The sequence below is a fragment of the Chelonoidis abingdonii genome, chromosome 1, assembly GCF_003597395.2.
Source record: "Chelonoidis abingdonii isolate Lonesome George chromosome 1, CheloAbing_2.0, whole genome shotgun sequence".
NCBI classification, from domain to species: domain Eukaryota; kingdom Metazoa; phylum Chordata; order Testudines; family Testudinidae; genus Chelonoidis; species Chelonoidis abingdonii.
The window spans coordinates 143,619,345-143,636,082 of record NC_133769.1 but is presented as its reverse complement, the minus strand read 5'-3'; the positions used below and the strand labels follow the sequence as shown (position 1 = coordinate 143,636,082).

Here is a 16,738-nt window from a genome sequence, read left to right as displayed (position 1 = left end):
TGACGAGAGTGATGAGGACATGGACATAGACTTCTCTCAAAGCATGGGCCCTGGCAATTTGGACATCATGGTGCTAATGGGGCAGGTTCATTCTGTGGAATGCCAATTCTGGGCCCAGGAAACAAGCACAGACTGGTGGAACCGCATAGTGTTGCAGGTCTGGGATGATTCCCTGTGGCTGTGAAGTTTTTGCATGCATAAGGGCACTTTCATGGAACTTTGTGACTTCTTTCCCCCGCCCTGAAGGGCAAGAATACCAAAATGAGCGCAGCCCTCACAGTTCACAAGCGAGTAGCAATAGCCCTCTGGAAGCTTGCAACGCCAGACAGCTACCGGTCAGTCGGGCATCAATCTGGAGTGGGGAAATATACTGTGGGGGCTGCTGTGATCCAAGTGAGACAAACATTCCAGCAGGAACAGCCACCTCTGAATGTCCCCTTAATAAAATTCCCCTATTTCAACCAGGTGACCCCCCTGGGAGTACATCCAGAAGAGCTTCACTGAGATGTCCCTGGAGGATTTCCGCTCCATCCTCACACACATTAACAGACTTTTCCAGTAGCTGGGAGAGGCCAGGAATGGAATAACAGGGAGCTCCCTAACCCCAGCATCAGTCTGCTGGGAGATGCTAGGGTTACAGTAGCTGGGGAGATTCTCTGCAACAAGTTGCTGCCCTTGTACACTGCCATATCTTCTTTATGTAAATGCATACTAATGTCTGCATATATATGAAGTTCTTATTCGCAGGATGTGATCAGCCTTCTATGATCTCACAAAGGAACACAATATATGGAGTTTGAGCACCATAGAAAAGCCTAGAGGAAAATTAAACACTGGTAAAGCCAATTTCTGGAATGTCAATTAATTTTAAGAACTGCCTCCACCACTCAGTCAACTCTTAGAACAAGCTGTGATGTCACACATTGGACCATTCTTACGTTAGCACTGGCCAGAGATCATTAAGTACCATTTGATTTACATTTTGAAAATGTAAAAACAAACAAAGGCAGTGCTTCCTTATAGATATTTTATTCAAATGTTATGTTGACAAATGACACAAAATAAAATCTAGAAATCTACAAGAGAAACATAATTCAAAGAAATAACCTCAGCAAATAAATCCTCTCTAAGGTCTAAGGTATATGTAAATGTATAATGAGTTAGCTCCTTATGAACTGCTTACACCAAGCAAATCATATAGTTTTATGTTTCATTTGGTAAACAGCACTGGCTGCAGAATAAGCAAGATACTCTTGTGTTAACTGTGATGGAATAAACCTGTACACTGAGTCACAGGTGCTAACACGACCCAGTCACTGTACAGCATTAAACATGATTCACTTTTCAAAAGGCTACAAGCTGAAGCAATTGCAAGGAAATGGCTAAGAGTAACTAAATCAAAACTGAAATGATTAAACATTCTAATGTTCTGTCACAGGGGTTCTCAAACTGGGGGTCTGGACCCCTCAGGGTGTCACGAGTTTATTACATGGGGGGGTTGCGAGCTGTCAGCCTTCACCCCAAACCTCGCTTTGCCTCCAGCATTTATAATGGTGTTAAATATATAAACAAGTGTTTTTAATTTACATGGGGGGAGTCACACTCAGAGGCTTGCTGTGTGAAAGGGGTCACCAGTATAAAAGTTTGAGAGCTACTGTTCTATCAGCTTATGCAAGAGTAACCCACCAACTGAGAAAACACACTGTGTTACACCCATTCTGGCTGCATCCTCTTCCTCTCCCCAAATTGTGGAGTTTTAATGTGGGTGATGTTTCCTGTCAAGTGGTTTCTGTTGCTTAGCAGTTGATGGCCTGGTTCAAGACACTCATGGCTTCCAGAGACTGGTTGGCTGCCCAGGCCAGGATACTGGCGGCTAATAGGGATTGGCTGATGTGAGTGCTCTTTTCTGTTCCTCATCTTCTACACATAGGCTGAAAACTGGAGTATAGTTCTCATCTGATGAAATCTCTAAGCAAGAGGGAATGTTCTGGTGAGAAAAATGGGAGCTGAAGTTAATTTCTTTTCGGGAGGTTGGCAGTTTAACATTTGCACGTTAGACTCATTTTGGGATTTAACGAACATGGCAGGAACTCACTGTAAATGCAGTCACCATGCTTCAAATCTCATTCAGAATCAAGGTGAGTTCAAAAGAGTTCCATGCCATGCTTAATGCTCACAGGAACTCATCATTAGAACAGGTTAGGAGTTTTCCAACTAAACAATTTTTCATTAGAACATGCAGGTTCATCGAAACCAAAATGTCTTGCAGAAATATATCTATTATGATGAAGCTTTGGCCAGGAAGGTTTCTCAAGGCCAGAATGGCATTTAAAGAGAGAAAGACAGAGGGAGGATGATCTTCCAAGAATAGCCAATAGCCTGGTGGTTTGGAGATTCACCTGGGAAATAGTGGACTGAGGTCCAAGTCCCTACTCTGTCTAATTCAGAGTGGGGACTTGAACTTAGGTCTTCCACATGTGTGCTCTAGTCCAGTGCTCCTCAAAATCGGGCTTCCACTTGTTCAGGGAAAGCCCCTGGCAGTCCTGGCCAGTTTGTTTACCTCCTGCATCTGCAGATTCGGCCGATCGTGGCTCCCACTGGCCGCGGTTCGCTGCTCCAGGCCAATGGGGGCTGCAGGAAGGGCAGCCAGCACATCCCTCGGCCCGCGCCGCTTCCTGCAAACCGCAACCAGTAGGAGCTGAAATCGTCCGAACGTGCAGACGTGGCTGGTAAACAAAACGGCCGGACCACCAGGGGCTCTCTCTGAACAAGCAGCGGCCCGACTTTGAGAAGCACTGCTCTAGTCACCAGGCAGTTGTCTTTTTGCAGCGGGTGTGCTTGCTTATTTTCGCCTCCTGATAGTGGTTACAAAAAAATTCAAAAGATCTCGGGTTTGCTCCAATGCAGAATGAAAGGAAATCTTGGAATTTTCCACAGAACAGAAATTCCATTCTTTGACCAGCTCTACTCATCATGCACTGATTGTGGATTACAGATCAGCCGCTGACACTTGTGGTTTGGAAATAGAGATCTTAGGGGAGTTCAGTGAAACATTCTATGGTCCCGTTCCTGGAAGGGAATATATAAACCCCATCCAGACATTGGCAAGGAAAGGGGTTAACCAACTTTGGTTGGGGGATGGGAGGCCTGACAACAGTTTTGCTAGTGTAGATGGGCCCTGAGAGAAGGAAGAGTTGGAAGTCGAGTCTGCAAGGGAGGGTCAGAAGAAAGGTCACTAGGTTGAGGACAGGATCTAAGAGAACAACTGGGCGGGGGGTCTCTCTCTGGAACTTGCCTACCCATGCTCTAGACCAGGGATGGCCAACCTGTGGCTCCGGAGCCGCATGTGGCTCTTCAGAGGTTAATATGTGGCTCCTTACCTAGGTGCTGATTCTGGGGCTGGAGCGATAGATACTAACTTGTCAATGTCCTGGGGGATGCTCACTGCTCAACCCCCTGCTCTGCCCCAAGCCCTGCCCCCACTCCACCCCTTCCCCCAAGTCTGCCATACCCTCACTCCTCTCCCCTCCCACCATAGCCTCACGTGCACGTGAAACAGCTAATTGCGGTGGGAGGGGGGAGTAGGCGCTGATTGGTGGGGGCAGACAGGAGGCACTGGGGAGCTGCTGACATGTTACTATGGCTCTTTGGCAATGTACATTCATAAATTCTGGCTCCTTCTCAGGCTCAGGTTGGCCACCCCTGCTCTAGACCTTTGCTTTATACTTTGGCTGAGGAAAACCCTGTTGTTTTTGTCCCTTAAAAGGACAGGACACTTTTTACATTTATACGGTATACATTTGAAATAAAGCAAACCCCAGAGGTGTTTAAATGCCACAAAAAATGTGAAGTACCTTTTCCTATCCTTTTAGCATCCCCATGAGCTCATCTGGGAATCACCGTGTGTTACAGCTCAGCTGCAGGAAAAACTCTCACAGAACCAGGGAGATTTCAAAGGAGATCAAAGAAATGTCCAGTTCAGATGCTGGGTTCTTCATGCAACTGTGGATTGTTTCTGGATGCACTTTACCACCCCCTAAAGTTCCACTGACCTGAAGGATGGACTGGAGTTCGAGAGAATATAGCATTATCCATGGAGCAAAGTGCCTGGGCCAATAATCATCTTCATCTTCATCCTTGTCCTCATCGTCAACAAATGTATTCCAACAGTAGTTATAATCTGGGGAAATGGAACTATTCACTTATGAGCTGAAGGAGACATCAGTGGACTCAGAGATCAGTCAGGCTCAAGGGAGCAAGGCCATGCATTGGGCTTCTGCCATGGAGACACATCACCCTTAAGAAGAACCAGCTGACAGAAGCCGAGCAGTTGGAACTCATGCTTTCCTGGCCTTTTCCATCTTTCTGCCCAGAGAAGGCCTCATTAAACCGGCCTTGCAATATTTCCCTCACTTATTCACCTCAGACAGGTCATTTATGTATTGACGAGAGAGTAAAATATCATCTGTTTCTTCATAATTAGCAGCAACAGCACAGCATCAGTGCATGAGTCCATTTTACACTGGGGCTGGATTAAAAGACAGCTTCAAAGACATGCCCCTACATTTAAATATAATGATATGTTCTCAGGTGAAATTGGCAATGTGGAGCTGTGCCAGACTGACTGCACCCTGAAGGAGGTTGGTGTTCTTTGTTTATTCTCTGAATGGAACATCAGATACAGTGGCAGCCAAAGCAGCTTCACCCATGCACATGTGCACTGCCTGAGTTCTGAGTTCCCACCTCTAGCAGTAAAAGGGGCTTTCACTCTTCACGGCTCATTCACTCCTCAGCCTCTGTGCTGAGACAAGGGGATCAGTACATGTCAGCAGGGATAGAGGTTTTAGTGATCGTCACCTGCCCTGCTAGGAATTTGCCTGCAACCACCAGCTCATTTCGCATAAGCCACAAAATGGCTGTCGGATAGTGTCTTTCCGTCACAGACCTAAAGAGGCAAAGCTCTGCATCCCATTGCACAATCCTCCCAAGACTTGTTGACCCAGAAGTGAGAAGTTCTACAATTCATATACAACTTCAGCTGGTCATTGACCAGGGATGAATTGGAACCAGTGACCTAGGGGCAAAATGCCCCCAGTCCCATCCCTAAACCCCTCTGAACCATCCAGACCCTGTAACCCTATGAGTCATTACCTGGGAGATCCATGACTTGGATGGACACTCCAATATTCTCCAGGTTCCACAGACCCTGACGATTGGTTTCCTCTTTGTGCCAGTAGAGCCGTGCTACATAAATGACTAGATTCACATTAGGCATTTCCTCCAGAAAATCCATGATCTCCTGGCAGCAGTACCCACAGGGACTCCAGGATATGTAACAGGTGATGGAGCAGTGGACAAAAGGATTAGATCTTAGCTTTCTATAGACATCTTCCAGGAAGTATGTTTCAGCATGCTCACCGCCAGCACTACAGATCCATCTTTGCCAGTGCCTTCTGCGATGGTTCCACTTGATTTCATAGAGAAGGTAAGTCACACCTGGAAGGACACTTGGGTCATAATTCTCCACAAAATCCTCCTGGCTTATCTTCCACCTGAAACATGAGAGAGATCCCAAGGAGTCACTGATTGTAGCTTCATCGCTAAGAGCTTGCCAGGCACAGCAAGTTAAAAGCGAGAGGGATGGGAAGGAGGCACAGATAAATGGAAAGGAAACTCACAGGATAGAGGGAGACTCAGAGACAGTGATGGAAGAAAAGAGAGAGAGGCAGGGAAGAAGAGTTAAATCTGGTGTCACACTGATGAGAGGGGAGTCATATCTGAATCTTCCCAGCTCCCACTCTCTCTGTAACTCTTGTGGAGGATGTGGGTATGGAGCTTTCATTCTCACCCCTGTGTGATGCCTCTGGATACATGATCTGTGGGAAAGAGAATAGAGTCACCTGGTGCACAGAGAGAAACATAAGGGAAGACAGAAAAAGGGAGGCCTCCCAATGCATCCTCCCTGGGACCATGTGGCCTACAATTGTTCATTCTCAATGGACAGTTTCTAATCAGTCCTCCTGTGGAAAGCAACTCCCTGCTCATGTGCAGTATCCTGACGATAGTGGAGGTGGATAAGGGATTATTCTGGCCCCCAATATGGCCATTAATTTAATCATGAGTAGGGAAGGGAGAATGACCATTACTTACTATGGAACAGTGAAAAATCATCATTATTAATAAATAATAAAATAACAACATTAATAATAATATCTAGGACATGGTCCAAAGTTCATTAAAATCAATAGGACTCAGGCCCTCAAAATAACTGTAAGATCCCACTGATGCCCAAATATAGGTTCATTCCTTTCTTCTTTTTTTAAACTTTTATTTTATTTTAAAATGTGGATACTGCCAGTAATGTGTTTGAAAATAAAATTAACAATAGTGTTTTAAAGATAGAGATTTCTCAGGTGACATGCTCAGGTTGGTTCTGTTTTGGAACAGAATAACCATCCCTCGTTATTTGTATTGAGAAACTCAGAAGACAAAACAGGATTGACATGCCATGGGAACACTGAGAGCAAACTGCAAGGGACACTTCTCATTTCCTCCTCAGCATTTTCAACTCAATCTGGGAGACCACACACAGGCATGCAGGGATAGTCAAAACATGTCCAGACATGCACAGACACATACTCAGCTATGGCTTGATCCAAAGCCCACTGAAATCAGTGAGAAGAGTCCCCTTGACTTCAGTGGGCTTTGGAGCAGGCCCAGAAAGAACACATGCTCTTACCTATAAAGAAACTTGCACCCCAGTGTAACAATTTAGTTACATTGGTGCAAGTTTTCTAATATAGATAAGCCCATACGGACAGACACACAGATATAGACACACAAAAATCTGAGCTGTTGGAAGGAAGATGGGTCCAATGGGATGTACTAATTTAAAAAATATATATATCTTTTCTATAGCTTTGTACATGTACCTCTTGTAATTTGTAACCTAGACTGCCTCAGCTCTGCTGTATTCTCTCACCTTTTGTTTTTGTAAGAAGCACTCTTTTGGGATTTAAGCAAGAAAATCTTTTTATTGTCAGTTACTTTATCTTTATTAAAAAGTTAGTAACTAAAAATACAGTTTGGGTATAAGTAAACTCACAGAGACAAACAGACTGGAGATATCTACTATATATTATATACATAGATTCACAACAGCCATACAGATGCACTTACATCTATATGCCCATAAAGTCATACAGGCTTTAACACATATAAATGCACACTTATACTGTATGGATATAGAGACACAAGCATATATATATATATATATATATATCATGCATGTATGGACGTTGCGTTTGGACAAAAAAGCAGAAATCATATGGCAGAAAACTACATAAAGCTGCTGCAGCTCCTCCATCTTGTCTTCAATCCTGCTTCTTTATCTGTGGAGGGACTTTGCTACAAAGGGAAGCTGTACACAAAGGACTGATGACCCATCCAGCTGGGGATGTACTCCAGAGACTTGATCTAACTGCAGCTATTCCATCATTGCTACAAGCCTGAACCAAGAACTTTGCCATTACTGTATTGTGGCAACCCAGGACAAATGGTACTGGCTACGGGGGGGGGGGGGGTAGTAATTAGTCCCAGGGGGTTAAAAGGCCTCTCCCAATCCACTGAGGAGAGATAACCACAGGGAAATAAGGTTCAGCTGGAAACAGGGCCGGCTCCAGGCACCAGCTTATCAAGCAGGTGCTTGGGGCGGCAACTCCAGAGAGGGGCAGCACTTTCACGTATTCGGTGGCAATTCGGTGGAAGGCTCCTCACTCCCGCTCAGAGCGAAGGACCTCCCGCTGAATTGCCGCAGATCGCAATCACAATCGCGGCTTTTTTTTTTGGCTGCTTGGGGTGGCCAAACCCCTGGAGCTGGCCCTGGCTGGAAAAGGAGTTACCAGGGAACTAATTAGGTTCAGCTGGTTCCAACTGCTTGAGACCTTTTTAAACCTTCCCGGGCATGGGGCAGGAGGGTCAGAGTATCAGGGAAGCTGCCAGTAGGCTGGTTGCAGCAAGCAAGGCTCTGAACCCTTCCAGCAAGGAAGGCTGCACTCTGTTCCCAGAAGGGAAGAAAAACAAGCACAAGCGACTGACTGAGGGAAGGAATAGCCAGACCCTGTGCTACCTAGAAGGATTTGCTTTGCCCAGGCCTGTGTCTCCAAGGCTAAAAAGGACTGAGCCTGCTGAGGAGAAGAAGGTACTTTGCCACAGTATATGATTGATTCCATTTAACCAATTCTAGTTCTCATATATATCTTTTTCCTTTTATGAATAAACCTTTAGATTTTAGATTCTAAAGGATTGGCAACAGCGTGATTTGTGGGTAAGAACGGATTTGTACATTGACCTGGGTCCGGGGCTTGGTCCCTTGGGATTGAGAAAAACTCTTTTCTTTTACTGGGGTATTGGTTTTTATAACTATTTGTCCCCATAACGAGTGGCACTGGTGGTTATACTGGGAAATTGGAGTGTCTAAGGAAACTGCTTATGTGACTTATGGTTAGCCAGTGGGGTAAAACCAAAGTTTTTGTTTGGCTGGTTTCGTTTGCCTTGGTGTGCATAGAAACCCTAGCCTTGAGCTGTAACAGCCCTGCTTTATGCCACTTGTCCTGAATTGACTCTCTCAGTTGGGTCCAGCCAGAACCAAGATAGTTACACCTTCACTACAGGCCCCACGTAAGCCAGCTCTGGGCACAACAACAGTGAGTCTCTGCCTGGGCTCCAAGGAAGCCCACAACAGCCTCTGAGGCACCTTGCTTCATCGAAGCCCCAGCAGGCTCTCAGCAGCAGCTTCTGGCTTTCTAATGGCAGTTTGTGGCTTGGACAGAGCTCCATCAAGCAATCTCAGCTCCTCTCCAAAATGGAGCCCATCACACACTCTCTTTGCATTCCCTGAAAGTGAAAGCGCTCTCTCTCTCTCCCCCCCCCGCACCCTTCCCTAAGGCTTCATGGCAGGTGTCATCTCCTAGGCTGGATTGCAGCGCTCAAATATTCCCAATGGAAACACTTCCATTAAGTTCAGAGGCTCAGAGAGAGAGAGAGAGAGAGAGAGAGACTGATGTACAGTGTAAGCGGGGGAATGCTCCCGCACGAGAAACTTCCTGGCTTACCACTACCTGGTAAAATGGACTAGCGAAAGGATCTGAGTCCTTGGTCACCTCCTCTTCAGAGGCTGCTGACTTCAAGGACTCCTCTACACTCTCCTGTGTGGAGCTCATAACCAACAAGGCTGTGCCTCATATTCGGGGGCTTGACCCTGTCTTGTATGTCTTAGGACAGGGCCAAGGGTGTCCTCACTCCAGGGAATCTCTTCACGACCAACGCTTCCCCTGACCCACTGATTCATACATATAGTTAAAGCATGGGGCAGCAAGTGACCCACCTCTGGAAGGCTAGCCCACCAGCCCCACACTTTACCAAGCCCCCCTCGTCCACACACAGAACCTGGAAAAAACAATACACCATAAAGAGGAGAAGCCCTGGAGGGGCCCCCGCTGATCAGAGGAGCCGCCGCCTCACTCCAGCCATCGGCTGGACATACCAACAGCTCTCCTCAACCCAGCCACTCCCCACCCCCACCCGAGCCCGGCCAGCCGCCAACCCCCTCCCCTTCCCCCCACCAGAGTTGGGCTGGGCCGAGTGCCAGCTCCTCCAGCCCCTGAAGGCATCCCCTGCCACCAATCCCAGTGCCTGGCTGAGTCTCCTCAGTCCACCGGCCACTGGCTCTCCACGTCCCTCCTCACTCCCCCGTCCCAAGAAGGAGGGACACGGCGAGCAGCAGGGACCTCGGGGTGGGGGTGGAGTGGAGAAGGTGGTGTGGATCTCGAGGAAGGGCCGGGGGCACCGCGGCCCAGGTGTCCAGCAGTGGTTCAACGGCAGCACAAGGGAAGATGCTGCCCACGGCTCAAAGCAAATACAATTTATTAAACAGCAATTGTCAAATAATGAGGAAAAAATGGGGAGGGTTAAAGGAAAACATGTCACCCCGCTCTGTGGCACAGGCACACCACAACCAGCGTCTCTGGAAAGTTCAGTCTGTTCCTCACACCTCCCAGACTTCCTTCCCAGGCCCTGGCTGCCTGCGGTTATACCGTGGGTCAGACACCTGCTCTGGTGGTGGCCACACACTCTCAAGCTGTAGGGAACAGGACCCTTCTCCTCAGTGTCAGCCCCCCCAAGTCAGGGTCACAATCTCCCTCCAAGTCCAGCCTGCAAGGCCACCTGTCTGGGGCTGGCTCCCTGCACTGGGCTCTCTGCCCAGGGGCCCCCTCGCTCTCCCCAGCAGCTCACCGCACCGGCTCCGGTGTCACTTGGGGCACAGCAGGCGGCTGCTCCCCAGCTCTGGGCCTGCAGCTCCCCTGTCACCACTCAGCTCTGCTGGGCTGGGTGCTCCAGCGCCTGCTCCCCAGCTGCTGCCGGGTTCCAGCGCAGCTCTGCCTTCAGGTCACTGCTTCTCCCCTCCAGTGCTGGCTGCTGCTACCAGCTCACACTGAGGACAGAGCCCTGGGCTCCTGAGCCCTTCATTGGCCTCCCTGCCCTGTCAATCAGGCTGCTCTGGAGCACTGGCCTCTCTCCATTGGCCTGGGACTGTCAGTCTCAGGAACTTGATTTCTCATTGGCCTTTTCCCTTTGTTTTGGGACTGGGATAGGGCCAATCAAAACACTGCACTGACTTTCAGTAAGGGGCAATACATTCCCACTTTCTAAAATTCTGCCAGAGCCAGAATGGTCACACTAGCACATACAAGTGCCATATTAGGACTGTCAAGCGATTAATAAAATTACTTGCAATTAATCGCACAGTTAAACAATAATAGAATACTATTTTTTTTAAACATTTTGGATGTTTTCTACTTTTTCAAATACATTGATTTCAATTACAACACAGAATACAAATGTACAGTTCTCACTTGCTATTTATTTTTTATTACAAGTATTTTCACTATTAAAAAACAATAGTAATTTTCAATTCACCAAATACAAGTACTGTAGTGCAATCTCTTTATGCTGAAAGTTGAACTTAGAAATGTAGAATTATGTTTAAAAAAAACAAACCTGCATTCAAAAATAAAACAATGTAAAATTTTAGAGCCTGCTACTCTACTCAGTCCTAATTCTTATTCAGTCAATCACTCAGGCAAACAAGTTTCTTTACATTTGCAGAAGATAATGCTGCCCTCCTCTTGTTTACAATGTCACCTGAAAGTGAGAACAGGTGTTTGCATGGCCCTGTTGTAGCCTGTGTCACAAGATAGTTACCTGCTAGATGTGCTAAAAACTCATATGCCCCTTCATGCTTCAACCACCATTCCAGTAGACATGCATCCATGCTGATGACGGGTTCTGCTCGATAACAATCCAAAGCTGTGCAGACCAATGCATGTTCATTTTCATCATCTGTCAGATCCCACCAGCAGAGGGTTGATTTTCTTTTTTGGTGGTTCCGGTTTTGTAGTTTCCTCATTGGAGTTGTTGCTCTTTTAAGACTTCTCAGATTTTGGAAGGTACCTTGGGTCAGTTAAAAATCTCACATTGGTACCTCCTTTGCGTTTTGTGAAATGTACAGTGAAAGTGTTCTTAAAATGAACATGTACTGGATAATCATCCGAGACTGCTATAATATGAAATATATGGCACAATGTGGGTAAAACAGAGCAGGAGACATACAATTCGCCCCCAAGGAGTTCATCCCAAATTTAATTAACGCATTATTTTTTTAATGAGTGTCATCAGCATGGAAGCATGTCGTCTGGAATGGGAGCCAAAGCATGAAGCCATACAATTGTTTAGCATATCTGGCACATAAATACCTTGAAATGCCAGCTATAAAAGTGCCATGCGACTGCTTGTTCTCATTTTCTGGTGACATTGTAAATAAGAAGAGAGCAGCATTATCTCCTGTAAATGTAAACAAACTTGTTTGTCTTAGCAATTGGCTGAACAAGAAGTAGGACTGAGTGAAGTTTTATATTGTTTTGGTTTTGAGAGCAGTTATATAACATAAAAAAAAAATCTACATTTGTAAGTTGCACTCTAACGACAAAGAGATTGCAGTACAGTATTTGTATGAGGTGAACTGAAAAATATTATTTCTTTTATCATTTTTACAGTGCAAATATTTGTAATAAAAATAATATACACTTTGATTTCAATTACAACACAGAATACAATGTATATGAAAATGCAGAAAAATATCCAAAAGATTTAATAAATTTCAATAGGTATTCTATTGTTTAAAAGTGTAATTAAAATTGCGATTAATCACAATTAATTTTTTTAATCACAATTAATTTTTGAGTTAATTGTGTGAGTTAACTGCGATTAATCGACAGCCTTAGTTATGACCAGAAAGAAGTTCAGGTATCATTGCTATTTAATACATGTTATTCCCCGCTTACAGAAACAGCTATAAAATAGCATTATAATTAAATGTGAAACAGTATGGAAATTCTCAGTTATGGGCACACTGAATATTAATTCTTGTTCACTGATAAATTTAGCACTAGAAAATTAACTCTTAAAAATTAAATATCACTTGGTTAGTAAAAGCTACTGCAAATGCTTTTCAATTTAGTTGACTCCCAAGGAAGTGATTCTCTCTCACACACACATACCCACACAGAAACTCCATTGTTGTGTCTTTGCCCTAGAAGTCATGAATTCCTCTCACTATCTTGCCAGACTTTGGGACTGTGGGATGATTTTATTAAATGTTATTCTTTCTGTTTCTATTCCTAGTCACTAAAACTTCAGGGATCAAAGGGAACTGCCTCATTTCTGCCCAGTGTGTCATCAGGAATGTAAGGGAGGTGAAATAAGAAATATATCAGTTCTATACAGGGATTCCTGAGGAGGTAAACTAGACACAAAGAGGACACTGGTTATGAGCTAAAAAAACTGTGGAGCCTTGATGTTCTCTAGTTAGGGATGGGAGAATCTCCCAAAATTCTCATGGGTCTGTGTAACTGAGTCAGAGACAGAGATATTGTAGGGATTGAAAAGAGAGAGAGGAGGGATAAAGGAGACAGAGAGGGGAGAGAGATACCGACAGACATATAGACAGGGGAAATTTCACTTGAAACTTGTCTGTTATTTCAGCCATAGCTTCCATGGCAAATCCACCTCAAAACACTGGGCCCTACAGCATGTGTAGCTGCAAGAGCAGGAAATAGAGTTGGTCTTAGTCTCCTGCTCTTTTCTCCACATCACCTTCTGCTGGGAGAGGCCAGGAATGGAATAACTAGGAGCTCCCTAACCCTAGCATCAGTCTGCTGGGAGATGCTAGGGTTACAATAGCTGGGGAGATTCTCTGCAACAATTTGCTGTCCTTGTATGCTGCCATATCTTCTTTATGTAAACGCATACTAACGTCTGCATATATATGAAGTTCTTATTCGTAGGATGCCATCAGCCTTCTATGATCTCACAAAGGAACACAATATATGGAGTTTGAGGACCATGGGAAAGCGTAGAGGAAAATTAAACACTGGTAAAGCCAATTTCTGGAATGTCAATTCATTCTAAGAATTGCCCTCACTGATAGATAAAATGATTCATGCTTTGCTGTTTTTGTGACTTGATTCTATGACCTGCTTTCATAACCAATGTCAAACATTGCTAAGTACTTTGGTCAAGGAGAACAATGTGGAATGTTTAGAGTACATCAACAAGCAAATAGACCTATGTACCCCACGTCTGCAAACCCCTAAAAATATGTTTTGTCAGTATGGTCTGATATGACGTAAATAAAGATATATATATGTACTGACTGCTATGCCTCGGTGTGTCACTCCTCTGGCATTAGTCGGGGAGGGCACCGTCCAGCTGGTCGTAAATAAAGGTCTGGATAAAACTCTGTCTTGTTCTCTGTGCCTCCTTGGAGTAATTGACAAGCTCCGGGGAGAACGAGCCCATTTGGCTAACATCACCACTTAATCAATTCTTAGAACAAGAGTTGATGCATAATGCGTCTGACGAAGTGGGTATTCACCCACGAAACCTTACGCTCCAATACATCAGTTAATCTTAAAGGTGCCACGGGACTCTCTGTTGCTTCTTAGAACAATCTGTGATGTCATACATTGGACCATTCTTATGTTAGCACTGACCAGAGATTATTAAGAAGTACCATTTGATTTACATTTTGAAAATGTAAAAACAAACAAAGGCAGTGCTTCCTTATAGATATTTTATTCAAATGTTATGTTGACAAATGACAAAAAGTCAAATCCAGAAATCTACAAGAGAAACATAATTCAAAGAAATAACCTCAGAAAATAAATCCTCCCTAAGATCTCTATATGTAAATGCATAATGAGTTAGTTCCTTTATAAACTGCTTACACAAAGCAAAGCATATAGTTTTATGTTCATTTGGTGAAACAGCATTGGCTGCAGAATAACCCAGGGCCACCCAGGGGAGAGGGGGCAAGTGGCGCAATTTGCACCAGGCCCCGGGAACCACAGGGCCCCCCACGAGAATACAGTATTCTATAATATTGCAACTTTTTTTTATGGAAGGGGCTCCCAAAGTTGCTTTGCCCCAGGCCCCCTGAATCCTCTGGGCGGCCCTGGAATAAGCAAGATACTCTTGTGTTAACTGTGATGGAATAAACCCATAGAAAGGTGCTAACATGACCCAGTCACTGTAAAGCATTAAACATTTAAACATGATTCACTTTTCAAAAAGCTACAAGCTGAAACAATGGCATCTGGCTGCATCCTCTTTCCCCTCCCCCAGTTCTGGAGTTTTAATGTGGGTGATGTTTCCTGTCAATTGGTTTCCGTTGCTTAGCAGATGATGGCCTGGTTTAAGACGCTCATAGCTTTCAGAGACTGGCTGGCTGCCCAGGCCAGCATACTGGCGGCTAATAGGGATTGGCTAATGCAAGTGCTCTTTTCTGTTTCTCATCTACACGTAGGCTGAAAACTGGACTCTGGTTCTTAAATGATGAAATCTTTAAGCAAGAGGGAATGTTCTGGTGAGAAAAATTGGAGATGAAGTTAATTTCTTTTTGGGAGATTGACAGCTTAACATTTGCACTTTAGATACACTTTGGGTTTAATGGGCATGGCAGGAACTCACTGTAAATGCAATCACCATGCTTCAAATCTCATTCAGAACCAGGGTGTTCCATGGCTCACAGGAATTCCATGCCACGCTTAATGATCAGGGATTCATCATTAGTACTGGTTTGGAGTTTTCCAAGTAAACAATTTTTCATTAGAACACGCAGATTCATCGAAACCAAAATGTCTTGTAGAAATATATCTATTATGATAACGCTTTTGCCAGGAAGGTTTCTCAAGGCCGGAATGGCATTTAAAGAGAGAAAAACAGAGGGAGGATGATCCTCCAAGAATAGCCAATAGCTTGGTGGTTTGGGCATTCACCTGGGATATAGCAGACTGAGGTCCAAGTCCCTACTCTGTCTAATTCAGAGTGGGGACTTGAACCTAGGTCTTCCACATGTGTGCTCTAGTCAGCAGGCTGTTATCTTTTTGCAATCAATGAGCTTGTTTACTTTCACCTCCTGGGAGTCGTTATAAAAAAAATTCAAAAGATCTCGGGTTTGTTCCAATGCAGAACGAAAGGAAATCTTGGAATTTTCCACAGAATAAAAATTCCATTCTTTGACCAGCTCTACTCATCATGCACTGATTGCGGATTACAGATCAGCCGCTGACACTTGTGATTTGGAAATAGAGGAGATTTTAGGAGAGTTCAGTGAAACATTCTATGGTCCCGTTCCTGGGAGGGAATATATAAACCCCATCCAGACATTAGCAAGGAAAGGGGTTAACCAGCCTTGGTTGGGGGATGGGAGGCCTGACAACAGTTTTGCTAGTGTAGATGGGCCCTGAGAGAAGGAAGACTTGGAAGTCGAGTCTGCAAGGGAGGGTCAGAAGAAAGGTCTCTAGGTCAAGGATGGAATCTTAGAGAAGAACTGGGGAGTGTTTCTCTCTCTGGAAATTGCCTAGCCATGGTCTAGACCAGGGGTGACCAACCTGTGGCTCCAGAGCCGCATGCGGCTCTTCAGAGGTTAATATGCAGCTCCTTACCTAGGTGCTGATTCCGGGGCTGGAGCTACAGGTGTCAACTTTCCAGTGTGCTGGGGGATGCTCACTGCTCAACCCCCTGCTCTGCCCCAAGCCCTGCCCCCACTCCACCCCTTCCCCCAAGTCTGCCATACCCTCACTCCTCTCCCCTCCCACCATAGCCTCCTGCATACATGAAACAGCTGATTGTGGTGGAGGGGGAGTAGATGCTGATTGGTGGGGCAGGCGGGAGGCACAGGGGAGTGGATGGGGGGCTGCTAACGTATTACTGTGGCTCAGGCTGGCCACCCCTGCTCTAGACCTTTGCTTTATACTTTGGCTGAGGAAAACCCTGTTGTGTTTGTCCCTTAAAAGGACAGGACACTTTTTACATTGATCCTGTTGTGAAATAAAGCAAACCCCAGAGGTTTTTAAATGCCACAAAAGATGTGAAGAACCTTTTCCTGTCCTTTTAGCATCCCCATGAGCTCATCTGGGAATCACCATGTGTTATAGCTCAGCTGCAGGAAAAACTCTCAGAACCAGGAAGATTTCAAAGGAGATCAAGGAAATGTCCAGTTCAGACGCTGGGTTCTGCATGCGACTGTGGATTATTTCTGGATGCAATTTCCCCCTCCCTAAAGTTCTACTGACCTGAAGGATGGACTGAAGTTCGAGAGAATATAGCATTATCCATG

The 16,738-nt window shown here is 45.2% G+C and overlaps 2 protein-coding genes and 1 long non-coding RNA gene across 4 annotated transcripts in view; all 3 read right to left on the bottom strand.

Annotated features, from left to right (window-relative positions):
- The window catches only part of LOC116823836 (C->U-editing enzyme APOBEC-1-like), an 81,740-nt gene extending 71,263 nt beyond the window's left edge, over positions 1–10,477 (bottom strand). The window contains exon 1 of one of the 2 annotated variants that reach the window (XM_075070955.1): positions 10,225–10,477. The gene's annotated coding sequence lies outside the window, so the exon portion shown is untranslated. The remainder of the gene's footprint in view (positions 1–10,224) is intronic. The other variant, XM_032778708.2, reaches the window with a different exon arrangement.
- Positions 1,014–6,862, bottom strand: LOC116828371 (C->U-editing enzyme APOBEC-1-like). The gene is made up of 4 exons (XM_075070960.1): positions 5,849–6,862; positions 5,152–5,552; positions 4,053–4,180; positions 1,014–1,987 (listed from the first exon to the last, which is right to left on the bottom strand). The coding sequence occupies exons 1-4, from the start codon at positions 6,043–6,045 to the stop codon at positions 1,874–1,876; spliced, it is 840 nt and encodes a 279-aa protein (XP_074927061.1). The 5' UTR covers positions 6,046–6,862; the 3' UTR covers positions 1,014–1,873.
- A 3,697-nt stretch (positions 10,478–14,174) lies between the features above and the next one.
- LOC116823841 (uncharacterized) lies at positions 14,175–16,738 on the bottom strand. The gene is made up of 2 exons (XR_004373509.2): positions 16,695–16,738; positions 14,175–14,980 (listed from the first exon to the last, which is right to left on the bottom strand). It is a non-coding gene; the product is annotated as an uncharacterized LOC116823841 (long non-coding RNA).